Below are 26982 nucleotides of genomic sequence, written 5' to 3'. Positions count from 1 at the left end.
TTAACTCTCTATCTTCCACTCATTGGGTGAAACAGGCCACGGAACTGAGCTGAATCCCTTTGACCCTTTTCTTCTCCCGGTTTCTCCTGGAGGTGATCACTAATTATTTGCTGACAGTGGGTCAGTGGTTTTTGGTTATTTCCTTGAATTGCTCAAGGGAGAACTGTGTGCAGAGATAGTGGGGTCCAGTTGTTGGTCTTGATAATCCATGAAGAAGCCAGATCCTTCTGAGATGAGAAACTTCTTTTATTGATGTGGCTACGAGCAAGGCCGCAGGGACAAATGGATTTCCGCATTCCCAATCACCACCGTGCTCCTAATCCCTCCCCCAGCGCGTCCCCCTCTTCTACACTTCCAGCTCTGCACCTTCTCGAGATGCTGGGGGCACCTCAGCGGGGACAGAAGCCACCTCGGAGGGTATGTCGGCGTTCAGCTCAACATGGGTCACTTCCTGGAGATGGATACAGAGGGTCTGTAGAGCCGGGTGGTCCAATGTGGCAGTCCCTAGCCACAGAGGGCTACTTAAATCCACATTAATCTAAGTTGCATTGAAATTCAGGACCTCGGTGCCACTGGCTGCATTTTGCATGCTCAGGGGCCACATGCACTGGTGCTGGTTGCATTAGGCAGAGCAGAAGAACAGACATGGTGCCGGTTCAACTGGACGGCCCACTCCGAGCTGTGCTCGAGGAGGTGGGGTGTCCTGCCCATGCTCACAGGGACTGCCACAAAGGCCCAGGGTCGAGGAGAGGAACTGCTCCTCTGCAGCCACTGGCTGTGAAATATTGCATCATTACATAATTCTACCTCCAACTCTCTGTTAGTTGATGCCAGAATTTGAACATGGCAAATAGACCAGATCAGAACAGAAAAGGAGAAAAAAAAAGAAAAAGAAAAACGCACAGCAGACCAACCGTGGGTTCTGTGAGGCTGGGATGCCGACCCGGGACAGAGACCCTGACGAACCTGACGTCTGCGATCCTGCTGGGTCCCCCAGGCCTTCTAAAATGAGGGTGCAATATCCACCAGGTATGGGGACCGGAGTGAAGCCCAACCCCTGGGGAGCCCGTGATTACTCTAAGACCACGTGGGTGGTGACCAGGGGCACCCTGGATGGAGCCCAGCAGCTCTGGACTCAGGCTCACGGGGTGCACACAGTGCCGGCCGGCCTCCTGCCACCTAGGTGAGTTGGGGCATCATAAATCAGAGAGTGGGGTACACCAGGGGGCAGACGTGACCCACACCGGCAGTGAGTGAGCTTCTGGGAATTCCTGAGGGGGGCACTCACGGGGACAGGTGAATTTTCCAGGTGAGCGAAATCTGTAGGAGAGAGAGAGAGAGAGAGAGAGAATATCAATTTTCAGGCATTCGGTTTTTCTCCCCATGGTTTTTACCCATCTCTTTGTCACTCACCTGAAGTCTCCTGCTTGTCACATTTGGAATGGCTGCTTCTGGGGGGGAGAGAGACGGGCTTTGGAGAGGTCAGGGGAAAGGCACACAGAGGGCTGGGGCGGGGTTTGGGTGGGCTGGACGCCAATCCCTGAAGTGCAAACGGGGTCTCTGAAGAAAGGGGTGGGGTACAGGCCTTGTCGGGGGCTTGTGTCCATCTACCTCTTGGAGGAGTCTCCGCCCGACGCGTCTGAAAAGAGCAGAGGGAGGGGTTCCCACCTGAGGGCGCCTTCTCATCGTCCCCACCCCGGCCTGGCAGAATGGCCTCCAGCTCACCTTGCCGTGTCCACCCATCCACCAGGAAGACACAGATGAGGAGGAGGACGATGGCCAGGCAGCTAAAGGTGGCGGCAAGGATGCTTCTGAGGTCTGGTGAGAGAAGGGTGGGCAGAGTCTGCTGGGACACAAGCAGCCAGGGGCCTGGCGGCCTGGCTCCCCAGCTGGGACGCCCCCCACCCTCCCGCCTCTTCTCCCTGTAGTGTGAGGGAGCTGTGGCAGCCACTTTGCTGAATGGTGGGGAGGAGACGTGGACCCATGCAAAGGCCTGGGACGTGCCTTGCTGGCAGGGAATTCCATCCTCTGCGATCGATCGTTCTGGTCATTGATTGAGAGCCAGCTCTGCACTAGCTGCTGTGTGTACGTCTTCCTCATCTCCACGGTAAGCACATAAGTAGACTGACTACTTACTACCTCCATTTTGAACTTTTAATCCATCCATTCACTGATTGATTTTTTGGTGCCGGGTATGGAACCAGGGCCTTGCTCCTAATAGGCAATTGTTCTGTCTCTGAGCTCCATTCAGCTGGGACAAAATATAAACCCCAAAGGCACTGCCCCAGTGACCCACCTCCTCCAGCCACTCACATCTGCCTAGTCACCACCCAGTTAGTCTGCATCAGTGGACTAATCCACTGGTATCTGACCATCTCACCTCTGAATGCTCTTTCATTGTCTCACACATGAGCTTTTGGGGCCATCTAAACCACAAGGGGTGAACATTTAGCCAACTTACTGCAATGCGAGACACAATCATTGATGAACAAAAAGTCCCAACTCGCACCTGAGTCAAGAATCACTTTATTTTTTCTGCCTTCAAAATGGCACATTGAACCCACTCATTTACCCCGCTCCCCAAGCCCCCGACACGAGGAGGCAGCTTGCTATTATTTCTGGAAACACAATGGACTAGATGCACTAACTCTTCTGGCTGAGAAGAGCTCATAAGTTCAAGTATTTTCTGACTTTTCTTACGTGCATCGAGTTGACAATGAAGTCAGAAGGTTCTGGAGAGAGGGGAAAAAAAAAAAGAACTGCAGACAAGAAACCAGACACAGGAAGCAGAGCCCTGGGGCTGGCTGTGGCCGGTTAGTCCCCACTGCTCTGGGGCACGGGCTGCGGGGGGGCGGTAATACCAGGTGCCCAAGACAGGACCTCCATGCAGCGGGGACCCCTGAGCCACGTCCCAACGGCCAGTGGAAGAAAAGGGAAAGCCCTGATGTTGTGTGTGAGTCTTGATTCTGCGTTAAACAATCAACATTAGTGATAGGTTAAAAAGAAAAAGAAAGAAACAGCAGGGAGACCCAGCTCTCTAAATCCTGCGGAAGAAAGAAAGTGCCCTTGGAAACCAGGACACCAGCCCTCGCATGGGGTTGGAGCCAGAATTCAAGCCCAGAGAATGACAAGAGCGGAATCTGACTACAGGAAGGTGACAAAGGGTGACAAAATGGATATCCTTGAAAACAGAATCCTTAATTCAGAAGACACCTACCGAATGATTTAAGAGTCTGGAGTAACCCAAAGTGGATCAAGAACCTAGGGTTAGATCAGAGACCCTGTGCCTACTAGGAAGAAAAGTAGGCCCAGCTCTCCATCGTGTGGGCCTAGGAATCAAATTCTTCAATAAGACCCTTAAAGCACAAGAAGTAAAATTTAAAAAAAAATTAATAAACAGGATAGCATCAAACTAAAAAGCTTCTTCACAACAAAGGAAACAATCAAGAATGTGAAGAGAGAGCCTACAGAATGGGAGAAAATCTTTGCCACCTGCACCCATAGAGCATCAATTTCCAGGATATATAAAGAACTCAAAAAACTTAGCACGCGCGCACACACACACACACACACACAAATAACCTAATCAATAAATGGGCAAAGGAACTGAACAGACACCTCACAGAAGAAGAAATATGAATGACCAACAAATATATGAAAAAATGTTCAACATCACCAGCAATTATAGAAATGCAAATTAACACTACACTGAGATTCCAGCTCCCTCCACTCAGAATGGCAATTATCCAGAATACAAGCAACAATAAGTGTTGGTGAGGATGTGGGGGGGGAAGGCATGCCCATACATTGCCAGTGGGATTGTAAACTGGTGCAACCACTCTGGAAAGTCTGAAGTTTCCTCAGAAAACCTGAAGGCATGAATTGGTATGAATATACTCTGTATACAGCCAGAGATATAAAAAACATTGCGCTGTAAATGCTGTATATGTGTAATAAGAATTGCAATGCATTCTGCTGTCATACATAAATAAATATAATAATTAAAAAAATTAATCAACTTGCAGATCATAGATTACCCTTTTAGTTGTGCCATGTAGTTGTAACTTGGTTGTATTTTAAGAAAAGCAAAAGACCAAATGGTCCTTTAAGAGACAAATAAAATGAAATTTAGACCATTAAAAAAATCGTACATCTAGAAAAAAAGAATGTGGAGTACATGTTTGTAGTTAGGAGAAGAAATGTAGAAGATAGTAAAAGTGGTAAGTTTTATGTCATGCATTTGTTACCACAACGAAACGGGAAAGCCTGCGAGGTCCGATTAGTTTCCTAGATGCTCCTCTCCCTTTGGACTCTGAACCCGCAGGCCCAGGCCAAGCCCATTGGGCCCAGGGGGTGTCTTTTGTGACCACAGTATTTCTGAGTCTCATATAGAATCCTGGTGCCATCAGGCACAGCCAGAAGCCTGGGTGTGTAGGAAACTGGTTTCTAGACGGAGAGTGTCAAGGGGGGCGTCTTTGTCTTATCCTGCAAGGCCACAGAGGACATTGCGATGTTGATTTTGTATGTCCGCTTGGCTGGACCATGGCACCCAGCTGTTCTGCCAAAAGCCAGTCCCGACGTTGCTGCGAGGCCTTCTGTGGCTGGGATCGACATTTCAACTAAGACATTTCAGGACTGCACAGAACAGATCACCCACCAAAATGTGGTGGGCCTCGGCCCATCAGTTACGGCCTCAGAGGAAAAGATGGAGGTCCCCGAGCAGGAAGGGGTGGTGGCTCCGAGGGTCTTTGGCTCAAGCTGCAGCATCAGCGTCCCCATCTCCAGCCTATGGCTTCCAGACTGGCCAGTTCCCCAAACCATGAGGCGATTCCTGGAAATAAGTCTCCGGGCACACTGGGTTCTGCTCTCTGCAGCCCTGACAACAGACATGGCCGTAGTTCTCACTTCAACGCCCTTTCCTGGGCTCGTGGGGCTTGGAATGGGCAGGGCCTGGGGGACCTGGGCACCAAAGGCGTTCAGGGTGGAGGCTGCAGGACCCTGAAGGAGACGTGATTCCAGGAGAGGACTCAGGAGGTCCTGTCGGGAGCAGAGTGAGCGCACGGTGGAGAAGCCCGCCCATGCCCGCGCGCACCGTGCTCAAGAGAGACCCCCCAGGCCACACACAAGACACTGAGTCTCCAGAAGTGACAGTGCGCCCCTGAATCCAGCCCCACTCCCAGCTGCAGGGCACACACGCGGCTCCACCATGCTGGACGCTCCCAGAGCTCTGCAAAAGCAGGCCCCACTCCGGCCCCAGCCCCTTGTTGCCCCTAATAGTTTAGGAAGCAGACATGGGAGGCCTGTGGGATTGGGAAGCAGAGGCTGAGAAGCTGAAGACGGAGTCCACAGTCACAGGGGCAGCCTGCCGCCATCTTCATGAGTGAGCACCGGCCTGGCAACGTTTCCCGGATATAGGACCATCTGTGGCCATGTGTGGAACCAGGTCGGAGGCCTTCACAACCTCCTGTCCTGTGTGCTGACCCAGGGTCACTGCCCCAGACTCGCCCCCACCTGTCACCTCACTGTCTATAGGTGGAATCATCTGTCTAATCCATCTACTCCTGAGGTCTACTCTGTCCTCTATGTAGGTATACAGGTATCCACTGGTTACCTCTCCACCATCTCTAAGTATATTTCTACCTACCTACTTTCCTCGAATCTTTTTATCGAAGATGTCACACGTTGAATTGCCTCCAGTCTATGTCATCTGTCTGGTATCTATTACCTAGCTATCACCTCTGTCAGCCAACCCTCTGTTACCAATCACGGAGCTAACGGATCTCCTTATGTTTCGTGCATCCTCTTGGGGTGTGTGTGTGTGTGTGTGTGTGTGTGACATTGGGGAGTGAGCCCAGGCTGGGGCATGTGACGCAGGCTCTCTGCCCCTGAGCTGCATCCCCAGCCCTTTTTATTTCGAGAGAGTCATGTTTTCCAGGTTGGCTTTGAACTTCTGACCCTCCTTCCTCAGCCCGCCCAGTGGCGGGGATGACGGTGTGTGCCACCACACTCAGCCCAGGGAGGCTCTTCTTAATTGATGAGCAGGAAGTCGTGCAGGGACTGCAGACTTTGTAAGTGTCCCTTCCCTTCCCAGAGCAGGTTACTGTTTGGTTAAATAGAAGAAGGGCAGTGGGCAGTGACGAGAAATCAGGACTTTAAAGCACTTGGTCTGAAGCTGCGGCCACATGCAGGATAAAGACGAGGTCATATGACTGCGTCCCCCCATCTCGTCCCCATAACAGATGCCACGGGCTCCCCTGCAGCCCACCATTGCTGCACACTGCAGACTGTCCCTCCCCACAGCTGTCCTTGCCGGGTGACTGTGTCTGGGCGACTGCCTGGGACAATCCAGAAAGCCACGGCTCCCTTGGTCAACGGCCATAGCTGTGGGAGTGTCAACCCCAGCTCCCTGCCCCTGTGCTGTGACCGCCCCGACTCCAGCACCTCCCTGAAGACAACTAGAGATGCCATCTGAGGGCGAGATGGCCACCCTGCTGAGCCTCTTTCCCTCCCAGGCCTCGTCCTGACTCCCTAAAATCTCACTTTCCCTGTGTCACCTCCCACCAGTGTCCCTAAGGGCCTGTCTCTCGATGACCCTCACCCAGGAACCCTCCAGAGCAGCACTGAGTCGCGCATCTCAGGGACAGTGACGCCGGCGAGAACCTGTGTTCGGGACCTTTGGGACCGTCCGTGGAAGCACAGAGTCTGCTGCCTCACCTCCTCCTGGCCGTCCCCCCCACTTCCTGGACTACGGCTTCTTTCACCCGCAGTTCCTAAGAAATGAGAAGTAAATCATTGCAAAATCACCCTCCCCACATGGCCCCACAGCCACTGACCTGGCTTCACACTGCGGTGTCCACACAGCCTGGTCAAGTTCCACATCACTGTTTCCAAATGGCCAAAACAAACAACAAAGTGTCCACAATATTGGCATCCCCCGACCGAGCAGTGGGCACGGCCTGAGCGGGGTACGAGTAAAGCCTCAGGTGCCCACAGGGAAGCCGGGCCCCGGGTCAGAGTTAGGTAGTGAAGCTCTTCACCTAGAAGTTGGTGTGAGGGTCCGTTTCTGGAGGCTTTGAGGTGACAATGCAGGGTGGGGACGTCATTCCTCTGCAGAAGGGTATTTTATTCTTTTTAGAACTGTGCCGAGATAAATTTGAACTCAGAAAGGATGTTTTAAGAATTCATATCTGTACCTCCTAGGATGCCTATAATTTTTTAAAGAGGAAAACATGTGTTCACGAGGAGGTGGAGGTAAACAGAACCTGCCCGTGTTTCTGGTGGGAACGTGAAATCACACAGCTATGATGGAAACGGCTTGGCAATTCCCAAAAATTAAACAGAAAGTCAGGGCAGGGGCACACGCCTGGAATTCCAGAGACTCAGGGTGCCGAGGCAGGAGGGTGGCATGTCCAAGGACAGCCTTAGCAACTTAGCAAGACCCTGTCTCAAAATGAAAGAATAGGAACTGGGATGTAGCTCAGCGGCACCCCTGGGTTCAACCCCCAGTGCTGAGCTCAGAAACAGACAGACAGACAAGCAGATCACAGATGGGCAGGGCCTGGTGAGGGAGGGACTGCTAAATGGATAGGGGATTTCATTTTGGGGTGGTGAGAATATTCTGGAATTAGATAGTGGTGATGGTTCTACCACCTTGTGAAGACACAAAATGTTACTGAGTGGCGCACTTTACGACAGTGAATAGAAGGAAAAATAAAACAAAAAGGGAAATGAATTATCCAAGAGCTCAAAGCTGCTCGTCTCATGAGATGGCCTGCTTGCTTCCGATACTTCCACACTCCTCCGCTCCCTCAGATTTCAGAGTTCCTCGAGAAAACATTCCTGGCATCAACTGCGTCCATAAAGCTGGAGCAGCAATCATTTCCAAGTCTGTTAACATGGAATCCAACCCTATTCAAGACTGATGCTCATCCCGCAAGAGCACACTGGGGGGTACCTTTCCCAAAATAAATTTCACCAGCACAGACTCTCGCGATGCCATTCTCAGTTTCGCCACTGGGCAGATTACAGGAAGGTCATGGGTTGCTGAAAGAAAGGTTGCTTAAGCACGTAGTGGGCCATTAAAGTCTGGGCCAGCTCTTCCAGCCTCCTGCTGCCAACAGCCCTGATTTGGGGGGGAAACCCTAAGGACAGACTCTTAGTCACTTGCTCATGGGGGGGAAAAAAAGAACATAATATAGTCTCCTGGTTTTGAGAATTTCAGAGCTTTAAAATGTCTTCAATCACACATTTTCCCAAAGCACTGCAACGCACAGGTCCCCGACCCCAAACAGTCCCCAGATCCACCACAGTTATCACCATGTGACATGGCGGACGATGCTCCTTGTGCTGTGTACCCACCAGCATTTCCAGAACCTGTAAGTGCCTCAGAGATCTTTGCCCCAGAGAAGGCAGCGCTTCCCCCAATAACCCAGAGAAAGTGGGCATTTAGTTCTTGTGCTCTGAAGCAAAGGGGATCCCCGTCCCATGAAGCAGACCTAATTGGGAAGTCACCTCCTTTCTAACAATCTTACCTGTTTTTGTGGAGGGAGCTCCAGGTCCATCGGTTTCATCTAGGAAACAGGATGCAAGGAAAGGAATCACAAAGTTGTATGGGAATGTTGAGGCATTAAGTCCTCGATCCTGCAGAGGGGCTTGGGCCCTCTCTGGGAAGCAGAAGAGAGACCGTCCTCACCATGCCACATCCTCCCGGAGTTGGAAATCATCTTCAATAAGTGACATTTATGAAAGGCATTACTAATCCCATCCCTTCCGTCTCTCTCCTTGTCCATCTTCCCACCTCAGCAGAGACCACCATGGACCCCCACATTCTAAAGCCAACTCTCGAGGGCCACCCCGTACTTTCTGACATCTCTGCAACAGTGAATCCAGCCCAGCACCACAACCAGTAAGTTCTATCTCAAATGTGTATCTGAAGCCTGGGGCAGTGACACACAGCTGGAATCCCAGTAGCTTCAGGGGCTGAAGCAGGAGGATTGCAAGTTCAAAGTCAGCCTCGGTGACTTAGTGAGGCCCCAAGCAACCTAGCAAGACCCTACCTCAGTAAAAAAAATATAAAGGACTGGGGATGTGGCTCAGTGGCTAGGCACTCTTGGTTCAATCCCTGGCACCAATATGTATCTTGAAATACAGGTCAGGGTGAGTCCACATCCCACGTCCAGTGGCACTAAGTTGAAATGTCCCCCACCTCCAGCCCCGGAAACGATCACTCTCCTCCGTTTGTGGGAGCTTGCCTGGTTTAGATTCCGTTCACACAGCGTCTGTCTTTCTGTGTCTGGTGTATTTCAGGTGAATCGTGTGTGGGAGGGGCACAAGGTTTCTGATGAACAAGCTCTGGGGACTGAGTGCAGTGACAGATGTGCTCAGTAACCTGACCGTGATAATCATTGTCGCCTTGACAACTAAATATGTTAAAATAAAGTGTCCCGTTGCCTGAGATGCAGCTGCCAGCACCCTCCTGGGCTCCTCCAAGCCTCTGCCGTCCCAGATCCAGAGGTCCTTAAAGCCGGGGCTTCCAGTGCCTCAGAGCAGAGTCTGTGAGCGGGTCAGATACTCCTGCTCCAGGCCCCTCGGGCCCCACCCTTCACCCTGCTCTCCCCTCTCCATCTTCCTTTCTGCTTCCCGACCATTCCCAGACATGGGTACTTCTGGGAACTCGCTCCTACTGTTCTCCCTCCTGGATGCCCTTCCCCAGAGGTCAGCATGGCCGGGTCACTCCTGTCCTCCATGCCTGCGGCTCAGACTCCAGGTCCCTCATCAGCCCGAGCTCCTGTGTGCACACCTGTGTGCTGTCCCCTCTCCTTGAGTGAGGGGACCTGTGGCTTGCTTCTAACGACAGATATGCAAAGGTTATGGGATGTCCCTCCAGTGGTGACATTAGTCCACAGGAGACTGTTTTGCTAGGGGAGAAGTCTCCCCCTCTCTCTCTCTGCCTCTCTCCTGTGGGCTCTGGAGAAGCAATGGAGAGGAGAAGCAGCCTCTTCCACAGTCAGGCCTCCAGATGAGAGCCCAGCCCTGCCTGACACCTGGGCCGCAGCCTGGGAAACCCCGAGCAGAGAACCAGCTAGGTGCTGCCTGGCCTCCGGACCCACCAACACCACGGCATGAATAAACGGCTGTTGTAAGCTGCTAGAGTTGTGGCTAGTTAGTTGGTTAGTTAGTTATCATTTATTCTCCATCTATAACTTTTTTTTTCATTGAACCCAGGTGCACTCTACCACTGAGTCACTTCCCCAGTCCCTTTATTTTTTCATTTAGAGACAGAGTCTCTCTAAGTTGCCCAGGCTGGCCTTGAACTTGCCTCCTCCTGCCTCAGCCTCCTGAGTAGCTGGGATTGCAGGCTTGCACCACCACACCTGTAATTATCTACTATCTGAGAAGCTGGGATTACAGGTGTGCACCACCACACTTGGTTTATCTATCATTTTTTAAAAACATAAGCTTCATATCTTGTTCTTATTTATTTTTTTTCTCCCCCCAAAAATGATGTATGCTCCTATTGACCAAGAGAACTGATCTGTCTGTTACTGCTGATACTACATATCAAAGTACCTAGGTTTGTAGGGTAAATGAACAGCCATTTTGTGCTGTATACTTTTAATTTATTTTCTTCTGTAACAGAAGCATTCATGTTCTCATTTTGTAACAGGTGAGGGGCAATAACGAGAAAGTGGTTTGCAAAGCAACAAACGTTCTGAATGGAGAAGGAGGTCTGAATAATTGAATCACTGAAAAGTGGTAGTATAGCCTGTCTGTTGGCATAACAGGCAGCTAAGAAAGAGAGGATCGGGGGAGAATAGACAATCTGCCAGCAAACAGCTGGGACCTGGCAAACTAGCACCACAACTTTAGGTCTAAAGTATGGATAAAAAAAAAATTCTTAAGACTGCAAGAAAAAGTTATTAGGGATAAAATAGGAAATTAATTTCAGGGTGAGGAACACATGGCTGGAGCACCAATTATCTTGAGCCTTACAAAGGGGTAGTCAAAAATCAAATGTTGTCTTCAAGTCCCAAGTCCAAGCTAAGCCACAGACGTGGATACGTGGCTACTTGTACACACGCTGGTTATTGTGAAGTTCCCCAGGGATTCTCCTACTGGGAGCAACTTCGGTCACTTGAAGAAGAATGTTGAGTGATTGGTAGACAAAATGATGGAGGGATGGATGGATGATGAGTGAATAAATGGATGGATGGATGCCGGGTGAATGGATGGATGGGTGGATGGATAGTTGGAAGAAAGGATGGATGGGTGGATGGATGGATGATGTGAAGATGAATGATAGATAGAAGGATAGTTGGAGGAAAGGAAGGATAGATGGATGGATGGATGGATGGATGGATGAAAAAATGCAAAAAAAAAAATCACCCCTTATGCCCCTTCCTTGAGATCTCAGGTGCTTATGCAGCCACCTCCCATGAGCCCCACATTCCACTGGTCACCTTCCCTACGTCCCTCAGAGTGTACCAGTCATTCTTTCTGGCTTTTCTTTGGCATTAATAGGAATTAATTTTAAACTTATGTTTGAACAGCATTGTGAGGCTAATTATCTTTGTGTACCTAGGAGGTCACCCCTAATCTCTATAAGCAAAAACCACCCTCATAGGGAGAGACGACTGAACACGCTAATGGAGGTAAGTTGCTTATTGTAGAGTCTGGAGCATAGAAAACGCTGGACACGTGCCCAAAGTCAGCGTCATCACCTGAATCCTCACCTGTCGCCTGCATCTCCAGGCGGCTGCTGCGGGAGGAGCCCAGGTGTGGCCAGTCGCACTGGTAGTACACACAGCTGTAGCTTCCCCTGTCCTCGCTCGACTCGCGGAGCGTGAAGTCGGTTTGGTTTTCTCTCCCCTCCTTGACTTGCACGGGGTCTGGGGTGCCTGTTCTCAGCAGAGCGGTGATGAGGCACTCAGAGCCATTGTTTGGAGTCAGGCATCGCAGCGTCCTGTGACCTGGAGCAGCCTCGGGGTCTGCACTGACTGAGAGGGAAGGTGCTGGCCAGGATCCTGGAGGAGGAGGAGTGAGGGGAAGAGCCAGGGCTGAGAGGCCCCACATGCCTTGGGGCCTTGGTGGCCTTGAAGGGACTCCCCTTAACAGCTGGGCTGGTTAATCCCATTGTCAGGCTTTGGCTTTCCAGTGCCAATCACCCCATCCAGAGCCACACGCCAGCCCCCTGCTCCACGGGGCTCTCATACTCAGGACCACGGCCCCCCTCCCCACCACCCAGGACCAAGTGCAAGCCACCAGGAGCACCCCGGGACAAGGAGCGGGTCCCAACCTACTCTTTCCCATGGAAATACAAGGTGGCTCTTGCCCGCAGTTCTCCCTCCCTCTGTGGCCTGAGCAGCCCTGGCTCCCCTGCCATGGAGCCTCTATGGCGCAGTGAGCTCCTCCCCAGGCACTGAGTCACCAGCTGTCTCAGAGGCAGGTGTCTCCTCGTCTGATGGCCTCCCTGTACCTTGAACCCTTAATTAATTGATTATATTCTAAAACTCCCCCCACATCCGCATCATGAAGACCCCCGGGAATCCCCACACTCGGCTCCCACCTCCCCGGCTCCCCCCAGGTCTTTCTTGGCTCCTGGATTCCTTCTTCCCAGCCCACTGCAGCAGAAGGAGGTGATCTCAGGCCGCCCCCTCACCTGTGACCACTAGCTGTAAGCGCTGGCTCTGCTCTGACCACTGGCCGGTGGCTGCCGTCTTGTAGGCACAGAAGTAGCCCCCGGCATCCTCAGGCTGCAGGCTGGCCAGGGGGAACTCAGCCTTGGTTTCTGCTGAGCTCTGCTCTTGCTTGAACCCGGGGTCGTGCAACTTCCCCAGCATGAAGGTGGCATTCTGGAAACCAGCCCGGCACTGCAGAGTCACACTGCTCCCCAGTTCCACCACGGAGCTAGGCCAGGCACAGAGCGAGGGCCTGGGAAGTTTCTCTGGAAAGAATTCAGAGTTAACTGCGTCTTCATCTGGAATCAGGAGGATTGGAGGAGAAGGCCAGAAAATGTGGAGCGCAGGAACGCCAGGGGACCGGGGGACACTCACCGTTCTCTCCCTGGTCTGCAAGGCCCAGGCACAGCCCTGGAAGAGAGGATGCGATTGAGAGATGGCTGTGCGCCTGGCTTCGCGTGCAACCAGGAGAGAGCGCAACAACCAAGGTTAACCTCTGTAGGTCCCCATAGTTCCCCGGCTTGCTCCGGGCCTCACTGTTGTCATTCAGAAGTTGTGCACAGAGGGACACTCCCACAACCCTTCCAGGTGATCACTTTGCTTTCAGGATCAGTCCCTTCACCAGGTAGAAATCACTTGCCTCGACCTCCCCCCTCACCCCTTGCACGGCGGGCCAAGGTTGTGGTTCTCAGTCACACACTTACATAAATGCAAAGGTCGCTTTACCGTGGGGGTGTGCAGAGGGTTTTCTGCTCCTTCAAAGGGACCCCTTGCCTCCCTGGAGATTCAGGCCCCTCCCTCAGGCCGGCCAGCTGCCTGCTCTAGCCCCCCTTCTGCTCCTTCTTGGGGTCATCCTGGGAAGGGAGCCTGAGGAGCCCCCGGGGGAATGGGACACCAGCCTGGAGCGTTTTTCTGGGGGAAGCTAGTATGTCTCTGGAAACACCAACTGTCTCAGGCTGTCTGTCCTTGTTTTGAACCAAGTGGTGAGTTAGAGCACGGACGCCAGCCTCCCCAGGAAGGAGAGAGGCAGGGCCTTAGACAGGACTTCAGCTGTGTGAGCGTGGGTAGGGCCATGAGGGTAGGTGGGTGCCGCAGTCCGGCTGCAGCAAAATAACCGGGGGGTGACAAGCAACTTCTGTAGACTGATACAGCAGGAGTGGGAGCCGTTTATTGCAGGACAGGAGCAGTATTTATACATTCCACACAGCTTATCTAATTAACATAAACTAGATACATCAGTCAACCAATCAGGAATCTCCACACTTAATGGCTCGCTTTTGTTACTTCTCAAACCACTCCCTCTGGCATTTTGCCAGGCACCATCCAGACTTGTTCACGAACTCTAACATTCCCCTGGCAAAATGCCAGGTGTTATTTTGACTTGTTTACATCCTCTAACAGGTGGGGACTGTCCTCCAGGGGGACCCATGTCAAGGGGCCCGTGTCAACCTGGCTCTGCTCTCTGCAAACTTCTCTTCAGTACCTATAAACTGGAGCTAGTTTTTGGTGATCCGGTAGTTGGGAGTTTACATTACCATCCTCTTCTGGAGAGCTCAGTTTCTTTCTTTCTTTTCTCTTTTTGTTTAGGGGATTGAACCCAGGGGCACTAAACTCTGAGCCACACCCCCTGCCCTATTTTGTATTTTATTTAGAGACAGGGTCTCACTGAGTTGCTTAGTGCCTTGCTTTTGCTGAGGCTGGCTTTGAACTTGTGGATCCTCCTGCCTCCGGAGCTGCTGGGATTACAGGTGTGCGCTTCTGTGCCTGGCTGGGGAGCTAGGTTTCCAGTGTTGCTCTTCCCACTTGACGGAAGGCAACAGCCCCTAAACAGCGCGGGAACTGCACGGCTCTGCATTGGAGTATGGCAACACACACACAGAGACGGTACAGATGTTAAAATTGTAGCTGTAGGTAAATGCTGAGAATGTGTAGAAGACCTGCTACTGGATTACCAAAAACTAGCTACAGTCTGACAGGTCCTTTGAACACAGCACCTGGTGAGATCTACACTTCTCTGTAGAGTTATTCAGCCACAGAAAAGAAGGGAGTACGATTTATGCTACGATGTGGGTGAACCTCAGAAACATGATGCTAAGTGAACAAAGTCAGGCACCAAGGCCACCAGGATATGATTCCATTTTATGCTACATCCAGAACGGGAGAGTCCGGAGAGACAGAGTGGATGCTGGGAGCAGCGACCAACATATGGGGAGGAAGCACCAAAGGTCCTGCAGGCTGTTGAGGGTCTCAGAACCTGACAAGGTGCTGCTGAACGTCACCAGTAGAGACTCAGTCACCACCTCATACACTTGGAAGTAATAACTTTAAGATTTTATGTGCATTGGTGTTCTTACCCTGTCTGGTCAAGACCTACATAAATTTAAATATTAAAAGTTCACCCCAAATAAAACGAAGCGGAAGACTGATAGGTGGCTCTGGCTCACGTGCACGCCTTGCCTATCGGTGCCAACACTCCAGGCTCTGTTCTCCTGGCTTTCCTGTCTGGCTCCCTTGGGACGCCGGCTGGAGCAGAAGGGGCCCAGGAACAGGGCTGTAGGAGCTACAGTCTTGCATCTTTGTAGGTCACACTCGGGGAGGAAAGAAGTCCCCATCTCACTGCTGGTCTAAAAACGTCCAGCAGTGTCAGACTGGCCCGTCCTGTGTCACAGACCTGCTTCTGGAAGAGTATTACAGCCAGAGGAGGAGGGTGTTAAAGGTTCTCTTGTGTCCCCAGGAGACACAGTTGAGTTCCAGCTCCCACAACTGTGGACAGTATCCCGCTTTACAAACGTGAAGAGTTAGGCTAAGTAGGGCCATCCTCTGATGTGACCGCTGTCCCTGTAAGTGGAGGATAAGAGACACAGAGACGAAGAAGGGGGGGGGGGGCATCCACACACAAGCTGAGTAAGGACAGAGGCAGAGATTGCAGCAATATATCCACATGGCAAAGAATACTCATGATGGCTGGTGCCAGAGCCAGGCAGAGGGGCAGGCAGCAGAGCCCCCCGGCACCCTGGTAAGGAATGGGCATTGCCAGCACTTGAGAGAGAATAGTTCCCATTATGCCAGGTTGGCTGTGCTGGGGTTCAGCAGCCACCTAAGGAGCACAGGGCGGAGGAGGGCACCTCTGGGCTACCCTGTTCCCTCTGTCCACACCTTGCTTTTCACAGTATCGGCCGTTTGATAAGGGTAGGCTCAAACTGAGGACAGCCCCTGTCCACTGTAGCCCATAGGGACGCCCTCCGCAAGAGTCACAGTCAGAGGGCAGCCTTGGAGATGCCCGCGGAGCACTGCCTTTCTCCTGGAGTAGGCTGGGAGTCCCCGAGCCCTGCGCCTGGGCTCCCGTCTCTCAGGATGCGCACAGCCCGAGGCGGCCAGCTCTGACGCACCCACGCAGGGCCATCCATTCCTGCCCTCCACCTTCCCGGGCGTGAACCCACCCCCATCCAGCCCTAGCACCCACTGGAGACCTACCGAGGCAGAGCAGCCACAGGGATTCTGCGCTCATAGCGCCTTCTGCCGGGGCCCGACTGACCCTGGCTTCAGGCGGAGCAGGCAGCGCTCTCCCCGCCTGCCCGCCAGGAGCCCAGACCAGAGGATGAGGCTTTGCTCTGATGCTTTGGATCTGTCATCACCGGGTGCAGTGTTTCCTTCTTGCAACCGACTCAGGAAGCCAGAAGCCAGCGGTAACCACACGTTCCACAGATGCTGGGGTGTGGCTCCACCTGCCCCGCCTCCTGGGGGGTCCTGCCCAGCAACATTGTAAACTAATTTTGAACAAATATTTCTTTATTATATTTATGTATTATATATGTCTACATCTTCATTAAGATGTTTTAATTTTGTTGTTGTTGCTTTTAGCTATTGGAGATGGTTACAGTTTCACACACAAAAGAGTCATCATTCCTTGTTATCTGACGGAGTTTGTTTCCAGAGTGACCCCAAACCAAAATCCGAGGATGCTCAAGTCCCTTATGGAAAATGGGGCAGTGTTGGCATGTAACCGAGGCACAGCACACAACCACAGCATGCTTCCAAGTATCTGGATGACCTGTGATACCCGATACAGGGTAACCGCTCCAGGAACCATTGTTACCCGGTGCTGCTTAGAGAATACACACAAGGACGCTTCCTCGGGGCAACTTCTCCAGAATATCCTCCATCCCTGGTGGGATCTGCCAGCGTGGACCCGCGGCTCTGAGTGCCGACTGCAGCAGAGCACCCACGTCCCCTTCAGCCACCCACCCACCCAGTGGTGACATAACCACAGGACATTTTCAACACCAGAGAGCCGGCATCTGCACAGACAACCCACAAGGTCACCGATGTCTCTCAGACGTCGCCAGTCTCTCTGCTCATCACAGAATAAGGATAACAATAAGGGCGGCGGGGCTTACAAGTGATGGATGTGTGTCTGTCCTTGGTGGAGATGACTTCACAGGTGTGCACTTACCCCAGACTCACTGGGTGGTAGACATTAAATATAAAGTTTTTTACATGTCAGTCCCACCTTAATAAAGTGCTTTAAAATTTTATTAGTTTAGCTTCATTTTTAATTGACAGATAATAACTGGATATACTTAGGATGTACAATGTGATGTTTCAGTACATGAGCACAGTGTAGAATGACCAAATGAGAGTGAGGAGCTCATCTATCACCTTAAAAATGTATCATTTCCCTGGAGTAAGAATATCTGAAATCTCTTTCCTGAAATGGTCACAAGAATCAGCATCAAAATACTCCAGAACGGGAGGGGACAAGTCTCCCAGCAGCAGATCTGAGCAGCATCGTGTGGAACTTGCAGGCATCTCAGCCCGTGGGGCTCAGGAACGGGCAGGGTCAGAACTCGGGCAGAGTCCTCTTCTGCCTGTGTCCTGTTCAGTGCATCTTATTTCTAAAAATAAATTGTGGATCTGGGGGGAGGCTGTGGGTGCCAAGGACAGACCTAAGTTCAGAAGAGGATCACTGATTCTCCGCGCCTCCAATACAGGTTCTAGATGGAGATGGAAGTGTGGCAGGGAACCCAAACCAGGTGAGCCCCTGTGGACGGGAGAGAGCATCCTGAGTCCTGAAGCCCCTCGCCTGAACCAGCTGCCCTGGAGGTGAGGGAATCCAGCTCTGAGGCCATTTTTCATGCTCCATTAGAAACTGGGTAGCGTTGCTGGCAAAGATGCGATTAGGGCCAGCAGTGAGCCGGGCTCTAAATCAAACCTTCCCATAGGTTACAATTATTGGCAATGTTCACTCGTGTGTGTTTACAGGGTTAAGGGTATCTTCAAGCCAGATTCTAAGAGAGAGTGTGGATATGGAGTTTTGATAGATAGCATCCAATTTTTCTCTTGAAAGGTGGAGTGGGGAAAGGCGAGAGAGTATTCCACAGGTACCGAGTCACCATCCGTCAGGAGGAGTTCCCAGCGACTGCACAGTGAGGTGACATAGTTAATGGTAATGGATGGTATGTTTCAACAGCCTTGTAAGGATTTTGTTTGTCAATTATCTGTCAATAAAACTCAGGGGAGGCTGGGGATGCAGCTCGGTGGTACAGCACTTGCCTATCATGGGATGAGGGGCCCTGGGTCGGATCCCCAGCACTGGGGGGTCAGGAAGAAGATGTGGTGGTGCACACCTGCAATCCCAGGCACCAGGAGGCTGAGGCAGGAGCAGGAGCATTGCAAGTCTGAGGCCGGCCTGGGCAACTTAACGAGACCCTTTCTCAAAATAAAAAGGGCTGGAGATGTTACTCAGTGGTAAAGCACCCCTGGGTTTGATCTCTAGTACTGAGAGAGAGAGAGAGAGAGAGAGAGAGAGAGAGAGAGAGAGAGAGAGATTGATTTTCCTTGGTGTTCTTCGCCCAGACTGGCTGTAAAACCAGAGCTCTATCAACTGTGGCCACTCTTGACCAGACAGCAGCCCAAAGCCTCCTAAGCAGGAGTGAGTGGTGAGCCTCTCCCTGGGATGGTGGGCTAGACAGCCCTCCTGCTGCCTGAGCACACCAGGAACATCTGGGTGAAGAAGGCCAGGCACAGGGGACAGCCAGGACGAGCCCTGACACCAGGGCAAAGGGCACTGGAGAGAGGCAACAGAAATAGGAAGGGAAACCAGAAAACTGGGAAGGGAAACCAGAAAATTGAGTCCTTCACCAAGGGGTGGGCAAACATTTCTTAGCTAGGATACAGAAGGTTTTCCCATAAAGGAAAAATATTCTTGGTTTCTCATTTTCACCAAAATTCAAAACTCTTGCTTTTCAAAAGATGTTAAGGGGCTGGGAGCTGGCTCAGTGCGAGGCCCTGGTTCAACACTTAGTATAGAAAGGAAAAAAGAAGTTAAAATCTGAAGATAGGGCATGGACTGAAACCAATAATTGCTCAGCGTATATGGGCTGAGGGGCTTGTGTCCAGATTGTGTGTATCTTTACGTTGCAAAATTAATAAGATAAAGAATTCAGCTAAGCATGCCCCAGGACCCGGGCTCCATCCCCAGTACTGCCCCCCACCAAAAAAGAACTCAACTAAAAATAAAAGTGGATAAAATGTCCAATCAGCAACTTATCAGGAATATAAGTATGTATTATAATAGATGAGATGTATATATATATATATATACATCTCATCTATTATAATACATAATTCAGCCAAATATATATATATATATATATATATATAAATCATGTATATTTTATATTCTCAACATACACTCTTAGGAAAAGGAAAAATAAAGCCACAATGACCAAACTGATAGAATTGGGATCACAGAAAAGGTTCATACATACATGGGCTTTGGCTTAGAATCCAGGTGACATGGCTGTGTCAGTAGAGAAAAGAGCTCCTACGTTTTATTATGATAATCATAAAAATGCTTTATTGGTGAGGGTGCCAAGCCTGTCCCTGTCCCAGGTAAGGAGTCAGGAAGAGGGAGCCATTATTCAAGGAGCTGGGAGACCCGGTGGCACAGGACACTGTCTCAGACCAGCTGACCCAACTTGTCCAGGATTCACAGGTGCACTGGGGATCTGGGGGGAGCCTGTGGGTGCCAAGAACAGACCTGAATTCAGAAGAGGATCACTAACGTATCCCCACCTCTAACACAGGTTACGGCGGCCCCCCTCCGCCTCCCCTCCTCCCCTCAGGTGCTCGCGAGCTGTCATGGAGGCTAACGGCTCCTTGTTAAATTCTACTATGACCAGGGCTTCACTGGCACCCCATAACAATTTAGAGTCTGTCCCTAAAATGAATAAGACAGTCCCACATGGTGAAAAGAACAGTCTACCTAATCTGCCATCTGTACCCATGCGGAGGAACCAGAGAGGGCCCCGGGTAAGTTTGGTGCTCAGAGAACCCGGGCGGGTGGAGCACCGGGTGGCTGCAGTCAGTGGCGCGGCACCAGGTCGCTGAAATTTGCTGGAACAGTGGATCTTTACGAACAGCTGCTTGGTGGCAATCATCTATCTCACCAGGAGTGGGAGGACGTATTTAGTGCACAATAAATGACCTGATTCTTCCTCCCAGGCTGACTGAGGCAAATAAAATTGGCAAATAAAAACAAGCGGACGTGGCAATAGTGTATTCTGTTTCTGTTCACCAGAGACACCCCTCCAACCGTGGGGGCGTCGCTGCAGCTGCCCGCCATGGGCGGTGCTCAGCTGCCTTACCTGGCCGAGCCTGTGGCACCCCGCTAGCATGCCAGGCTTCCAGCACGAGGACCACCCCCATCAGCAGGACGCCGGCCGCCACTCCCAGCCGCACCAGGTTGCCCTTGGTGTAACCCTCAGACGAGGCCCTCGGGGGAACTGAAAGAAAGGCCAGCAAGGCCGTGAAGGTCTCCCTGCTGCTGGACTTGGCCCTGGAGAAGCGCAGCTTGGTGCTGGCCCTGGCTCCTGTCCTGGCTTCAGCCCACCCCAGGAGCCCAAGGCTCACCTCATGGGCAACAGGGTTCCCTGCAGGCCGAGTCCCTAGGGAAGACAGCAAGTCCCTCGCAGGTCGGGGAAGCCCTCTGCTGCTCTCACCAACGACCATAAAGACCTAAAGACCTTACCTCTTCCCTTTCCTTTTTTTCTTTTTTGGTACCAGGGATTGAACCCAGGGGTGCTTAACCACTGAGCCACACCCTCAGTCCTTTTTATGTTTTTGTTAGAGATAGGGTCTCACTGAGCTGCTGAGGCTGGCTTTGAACTCCTGATCCTCCTGCCTCAGCCTCCCGAGTCACTGGGATTACGGACGGGCACCACCGCACCTGGCCAGACCTTTATTTCTTACTATAAAACAGTCGCACTCCGCACACAGTCTCAAGGCACAAAAGAGAATTCACAAAGCTGAAGGAGGGGAGAGGGCAGCTGGCGAGGCCACCTGCTGGCCTGGACGGATCACTCGGTCCTAACAGTGGCCCCAGAGACAAGAGACCCGAGGAGAACCTGCGCCAGACCAGGAGCAGGAGGCTGTGGAAAATGGAGAGTCCTTGAGAACAAGACCCGATCCCGAGGACCACACGGACCCGCAGAGATGCAGGGAACCCGAGAGGCAGGATTCAGGATGTGGAGGGACGGCGCAGGGGTCACCAAGGGCCAGAAGCGACCGAGGAAAGGAAACTGGGGAAGGGAAGACTGTTAAGAGAAGCGACAGACTAAGAGGTGACAAAGAGCTCACCTGTCACCAGGATGTCCAGGGCAGGGCTGGGGTCCGAGGCCCAGAAGGGAGCCCTGGCCTGGTAGTAGATGCAGCTGTAGGTCCCCGTGTCATTGACTGTCACGCCCTGAAGGGAGAAGTCTGACTCCGACCCCACTGGTCTGTGCAGCTGCACGGGCGACGGGGTCCCGGCCTTCAGTAGGGCAGACTCCAAAGGCCGCACCATGGTGCTGGGTATCTGGCACTGCAGGGTCACCTCTCCCCCTGCGGTCACCTCGCCCACATGATGGGCCTGGAGGGAAGGTTTAGGCAAATACCCTGCAAGGGAAGGTAGCTCTGAGGTCCTGGGGAAAGGCCCCCCCCACCCCCCCACCCCCGGCCTGGCAGGAAGTCCCCGCCCCACCTCCCCTCCCCCACTGTCTGCTCTGGATTCAGGACAGAGATGTCCCCTCCCACAGTCCTGGATGAAGCCAAGGGATCCAGTCCTGTCCCAGCCCCTCCCCAGATGCTCTGGAGATGACAGCCCAACCCCTCCCCCTCTTCCTCACCTCCATCCGTCCATCTGAGGGTCACCACATGCTATTCTGGGCAACCCCTCCTCTCACCTGTGACCAAGAGCAGAAGGACATTGCTGAGCTGAGAGGTCACACCAGAGAACCCTCTCCAGAAGCATTCGCAGGTGTGTGGCCCAGCACTCCGGGGTCCTAGCTCAGTGAGAAGAAACTCGGCCCTTGTCTTAGTGGGATCCAGTGGCAGCTTGGAATCCAAAATATCAGGTCCCTTTCTGAGAATGAATCGGATCCCCGGGACGGGGCTGGAGCACCGCAGAGTCACGTTGCTCTTGGCGGGGACCACCGAGCTGGGCCAGGCGCTGAGGGTGGGCTTGGGAAGGGAGCCTGGAAGGAAGCAGAGCTCAGGGCTGGGTTGCAGAAGCCCAGTGGGAGAAAGGGTAGGGCTGGGGACGTTCCTGCTCAAGGACCGGGCAGCGTCGGCAGAAGCATCACTCACCATCTCCTGGGGGGTCTCTTTGGCCAACACACAATCCTGCAAAAGAGCCTGTGAGGAAGAGGGCTGCCTGGAGCTGCCTGAGGCCCAAGCTCGTGCTGAGCCAACCCTGGCTCACACTCTGGATGCAGGTCCCGGGGCTGCGCGTGTGCTGCAGGGTCTCCTCCACCCCTCGCCAGCCTCCCATGCTCCCACCTGCGCTCCCCGGGCTCCGACAGAGCCTCTGTTCTCATCTTCTATCCCCAGGTTTCACATATTCCCACCAATTCTGCCACAGCCTGGGGCGCAGTGTCCGAGCCCCCTGCCTCGACCCCAGGGGAGGGCTCCCTGCCAGGCAGACTGTTGGGGAGGATTCAGGCCTGGGGGACCATGACTGCTCCTGAGGACCTCAGGACCCTATGCTGGAGTAGGAATCTCCTGTAGACTCCCGGGACCGAACAGCCCTCATAGGCTTGGTACCTCGGGTGACGTGGATGAAGACGAAACCACTTGGTCGTCATAGTTAGGAGCTGAGAGAAGTGTCCCTGCCCCATGCCGTGGAGGTGCTGTGACGGAGCAGCAGGAAGGCTGGTCTCTGTGTGGCCCCCAGGTCTGTCCAGGCCCTGGCTCCTGGTCGGCCATCAGCAGCACGTGTTGGCTGACTGGTGATACGCCCCATGATGGGGTTTGAGTGTGTCCCCTAAAGTCTCTAGTGCTGGAGGTTAGTTAGGTCCCCAGGGAACAGTACTGAGGTGGTGGCACCTTTGAGAAGCAATGCGATCACAGGGCAGCGCCTGTGAAGGTTGATGCCCTTCCCACAGGACCAGGCCAGCTCCCCCGCCAGCACACATGCCCCTTCTCTGCCAGGCAGGACAGGGCACTCTTGCCAGATGCCAGTGCCATGCTGTTTGGACTTTCCAGCCACCAGGATGGGAGCTGCTCCAGTGTGGATCTGCAGCGTCCCCCCAGGCTCGTGTGCTGAGGCCTGGTCACTGGGGGTGTGCTCCTGAAGGGGTGATGGGGACCCTGGCCCCTTCCCATGTGTCTCCTTTTGCTTCCTGGCCACCGTGGGATGACCAGCCTCCTCCACCGTGGGCTCCCGCCATGATGCACTGTACTGCCACAAGCCCAAGGCCACGTGGAACCGACCCTGAGCTGAATCTTCTGAAACAACAAGCCAGAATACACCTTTCTTCCTTCTAAATTGATTCCCTTGGGCACTTGATATCACCAACAGAACGCCCACTACAGCAGATGCCACAGCCTTAGGTAATTTGTTATAGCAACACAAAGCAGACCGACGCTCAGTTTTAGCATTAGTCATATTTTACAAGGATGGGCCCGGGTGCTCCTGGCCACAGCACCCCGTCTTTCTCCCTTGCTTCCGATACTGCACCATCATATCCACCCGCTGGGGCGAAGGACTGGCTCTTGGGGAGGGCTAGGGGAGCCAGCCTTTACTCTAAATCTGAAGGACTTCTGACCCAGTGTTTACCATTACTTCTTTTCATGTTTGGTGCCCTGTGTAAGCCTCAAAAAAATCCAAACAGATAGTCCAGAAAACACAACCTTGCCCACCCACAGGTAGCTGCACTTGTGGGATGTTCCATCTGGGTGGTCTTACCCTGGGCTGCCCACTGGGCTGGGGACCTGGGAAAGTCCAGTGCACAGAGCCAACCCAGAAGCACGAGTCAGGATCCCTGGGATGGGCTCGGGCCCGGGCACTTTTCCACATGCCCCTGGTGATTTGAATGAGAGGCAGGGGGGAGAACCCCACTCTAAATGAACCTGACCCGCACCTCTCAAGACTCGGACATCAACTGATGCAAAAAGAAACTTCTAAGTGAAGGTGTCTTGACACAGGTGACCATTCACAGTGGTCCTGCCCTAAGTGCCCAGACACGGGGGACTCGGTTCTGCCTGAGTGCCAAGACCTCTTTCAAATGAACATCAAGCCTGAGTATGGACACTATCATAATAAAGAGATTGGGCTGATTCAAAGAGATTTCCTCTTTTTCCTCCACTGCGGAGCAAACAGTTTTGTGTCTTAGTAGTAAAAGGAGGAAGTTTCTAGGCTTTTGTGCTAAAATTACATACAAGAATCGGTTGAAAATACATTTCATGTTTTAAAAAGGGAAGTAATAAATAGCTAAATGGAGGAAAATACCCAAGTGCCCGTCGACTGAGGAATGGATAAGCTAAAGGTAGTCCATCCTCAAATAGAATGTTATTCTCACACATACACTCACACACACACACACACACACACACACACACACACGAACAAGGAAATGTCGACATGCCAGGCCATGGTGGGCAGACCTTGAGGACACTGCGCCAGGGGGAGGTGCCAGGAAGAGAGGACATGCACGGTGCCCCTCCTACAAGATACCTAGACTAGGTAACTCATATGAACAGAAGAGGGACAGGAGAAGTTTGCATTTGGCAGTTTGGGGGACGTCTCTGCTTCTGCCACTTTGAGAACCAGCTCCTTGGAAAAAGTCCCATTCTAGATCTAGATCTGTGTCTATGGAGCTATATGTTATCCCACCTACAATGAAATACTATTCAGCCATAAAAAAGAAGGAATGAGATTTCCATGCAGACAGCCAGGGAAGCTCTCTCAAAGAAACAGTTGACGGAATCAGTCCCTAACCAAGTCAGAGACGGAAGAATAACAAAAAGTATCATCATTAGCCAGGCATGGTGGTGCACCCCTGTAATTCCAGCTCTCAGGGGTCTGAGGCAGGAGGGTGGCAAGTTTGAGGCCAGCCTGGGCAACTCAGCAAGACCCCATCTCATAAAAAAAAATCAAGAATCATTTTTGAGCACTGTTCACTCACACACGAACCTGTTAAGCTGACCTTGAAAGAGGAGGAAACGGAGTCCTAAGTATTGACACAGCGTCCTGACACCCTACAACTGGTGCACCCAGGAGTGAAGGTTCTGGAACCCTGCTACCTGCCCAGTCCCCCCAACACATCTGAACACCTCTTCCTTAGACAGGCCTCTCACAGAAGAAAAGCTCCGGGAACCTGAAGTTTTGGGGTCAAAGAATCAGAGTGACGGAAGGACCCCAAGGCCACATCAAGGCCAGGCGGCTTTCTTCAGGGCTTCGGGGGATCCAGCGCCACTTGTTTCTAAAGGTATTTTTCCGGGGTTGCGTTCTGGCCCCACAGCTGGGCACATTCGGAACTACTCTAGCTCCTCAGATTTCTCCAGATCCAAGTCCCTTCCCATACCACCAGGACACACCAAGGACCCCTTCTATACATGCCCCTCCCAGGGGACCTCCGTGGCTGTGTGGAAACATTGACCACGTGGCGTCAGACGGTCTTGTTTGGAAATTCAGTTTCCCTGAATCCGTGCAGTCCTAAGCAAGTCACTCTACATTGCAAATACAGATTAAATTCCTAAGCTGTAAAAGTGGACCGAACTTGCTTTTGCAGTGCTCTTTAGGGGCTGGGGATAGAACAGAATGGTGTTCCCCAAGTATGGCACCAGTCCCACAGGTGTTCTATGCAATGATTTCAGGTGGGAGGAAGGGCGAGTAAAGTATCGAATCCTACCTGAAAACTCTGTTATCTGTGGGGCTGGGGCTGGGGTTGTGGCTCAGTGGAGAGCACTTGCCTGGCATGTGTGAGGCACTGGGTTCCATCCTCAGCACCACATAAGTAAAAAATAAAGGTCCATCAACAACTAAAAAATATTTTTTTAAAAACCTGTTATCTGTTATCTTCTGATGTCTCTTGTATTACTTTTGATTATAACAGGAAGAAATTCCATTTGAAGCCAGCCTCTCTATACTGCCGTCATAGCTAACTGCCTCCTTAGAAAACAGCAGGCGGCAGGCTCAGAACCGTGGCCAGCAACTGCGCAGGGTCGGAACCCCGGACCTTGTTTCCTCTGCATCTTATCTACTTTACAGTTACCTTCCGCTTGACATCGGACTTTAATTACAACCCTGATATAAAGTCTCTATCTTCAACACTTTTACTTACACAAAAGGCTGAGTGATATTGAGAAGACCAAACACCCCGGGCAGCCTGGTGCAGAGGCACTCAGCAAAACCAGGAGGTTGGCACGGGCTGGAGCTCGTGCCTCCCCTGCATCACCAAGGTCCAGCTCTTCCCTGTGATTCCTCTCTCTCTCCGTCCCCAACCTCTCACCACTAGGAGAGTTTCTGCAGCCCAGGGGATGGCCCCGGGACACTTACTGAAGCAGAGGAGGGACAGGAGCCGAGGGATCATGTCCGCCTGCCAGCTGTTCCAATCGTCCTTCTTGGTTTTACAGCCCACAGACCAGCCACAGCCTCCCTGACCCAGGAAGTGGCCTTGCAGTCCCTCCCTCCAGCAGGCACATCAGGAAGCATGCTGATTTCAACACGGTCCTCACACACCCGCCTTCAAGGGCCTGACTCACAGCAAACCCTGCTCGGCCTCAGTCGCATGTCGGGCCTCCGACTGGAAACCCCCAAAAGCTTAGCACTGGGGCCTGCAGAGTTGGTCCCGAGGAGGTGCAGGCACCTCGCTCTTGAGAACTCGGCATTCTGCACACGTGAAGCCACTCGATGCCGGCTAAATCGTCCTGCCCTCACACGGGCCATCAGGGCGTCTCGCTCAGGAAGATTCACAGAGCCCAAGGGGACTTTCCACCCACAGGCCACACCGGTGAGTGCAGAAGGCCAAGGCGGACTTGCTTT

General features: G+C 52.5%; 2 protein-coding genes across 9 annotated transcripts; both read right to left on the bottom strand.

The window, feature by feature from the left end:
- Window positions 1-225: 225 nt before the first annotated feature.
- On the bottom strand, window positions 226-16325 carry Vstm1 (V-set and transmembrane domain containing 1). Of its 4 annotated transcripts, none has more exons than XM_058574781.1 (11): window positions 16152-16325; window positions 13053-13088; window positions 12659-12943; window positions 11733-12023; window positions 8532-8570; window positions 1726-1818; window positions 1612-1639; window positions 1414-1451; window positions 1289-1320; window positions 904-1002; window positions 226-451 (listed from the first exon to the last, which is right to left on the bottom strand). In XM_058574781.1, exons 1-11 carry the CDS (start codon window positions 16183-16185, stop codon window positions 347-349), a joined length of 1080 nt encoding a protein of 359 aa, XP_058430764.1. In that variant the 5' UTR covers window positions 16186-16325; the 3' UTR covers window positions 226-346. The 4 variants fall into 4 exon arrangements, with proteins under 4 accessions (XP_058430764.1, XP_058430765.1, XP_058430766.1 ...); XM_058574782.1 differs by having other exon boundaries at window positions 1414-1448; XM_058574783.1 differs by lacking the exon at window positions 904-1002.
- A 3170-nt stretch (window positions 16326-19495) lies between these two features.
- Tarm1 (T cell-interacting, activating receptor on myeloid cells 1) lies at window positions 19496-26593 on the bottom strand. 5 transcript variants are annotated; one of them, XM_058574786.1, is made up of 7 exons: window positions 26497-26590; window positions 22305-22352; window positions 21902-22192; window positions 21318-21614; window positions 20327-20464; window positions 19945-20119; window positions 19496-19698 (listed from the first exon to the last, which is right to left on the bottom strand). In XM_058574786.1, the coding sequence occupies exons 1-7, from the start codon at window positions 26528-26530 to the stop codon at window positions 19536-19538; spliced, it is 1146 nt and encodes a 381-aa protein (XP_058430769.1). In that variant the 5' UTR covers window positions 26531-26590; the 3' UTR covers window positions 19496-19535. The 5 variants fall into 5 exon arrangements, with proteins under 5 accessions (XP_058430769.1, XP_046287144.1, XP_058430768.1 ...); XM_046431190.2 differs by having other exon boundaries at window positions 19497-19698; window positions 22305-22340; window positions 26497-26591; XM_046431188.2 differs by having other exon boundaries at window positions 21902-22340; window positions 26497-26593.
- Between the last annotated feature and the right edge of the window lie 389 nt (window positions 26594-26982).

The sequence above is a fragment of the Marmota monax genome, unplaced genomic scaffold, assembly GCF_021218885.2.
Source record: "Marmota monax isolate L192 unplaced genomic scaffold, Marmota_monax_Labrador192_F-V1.1 WCK01_AAM20220418_F8-fsc00215, whole genome shotgun sequence".
NCBI lineage: Eukaryota > Metazoa > Chordata > Mammalia > Rodentia > Sciuridae > Marmota > Marmota monax.
This window is presented reverse-complemented; position numbering and strand designations above follow the sequence as displayed.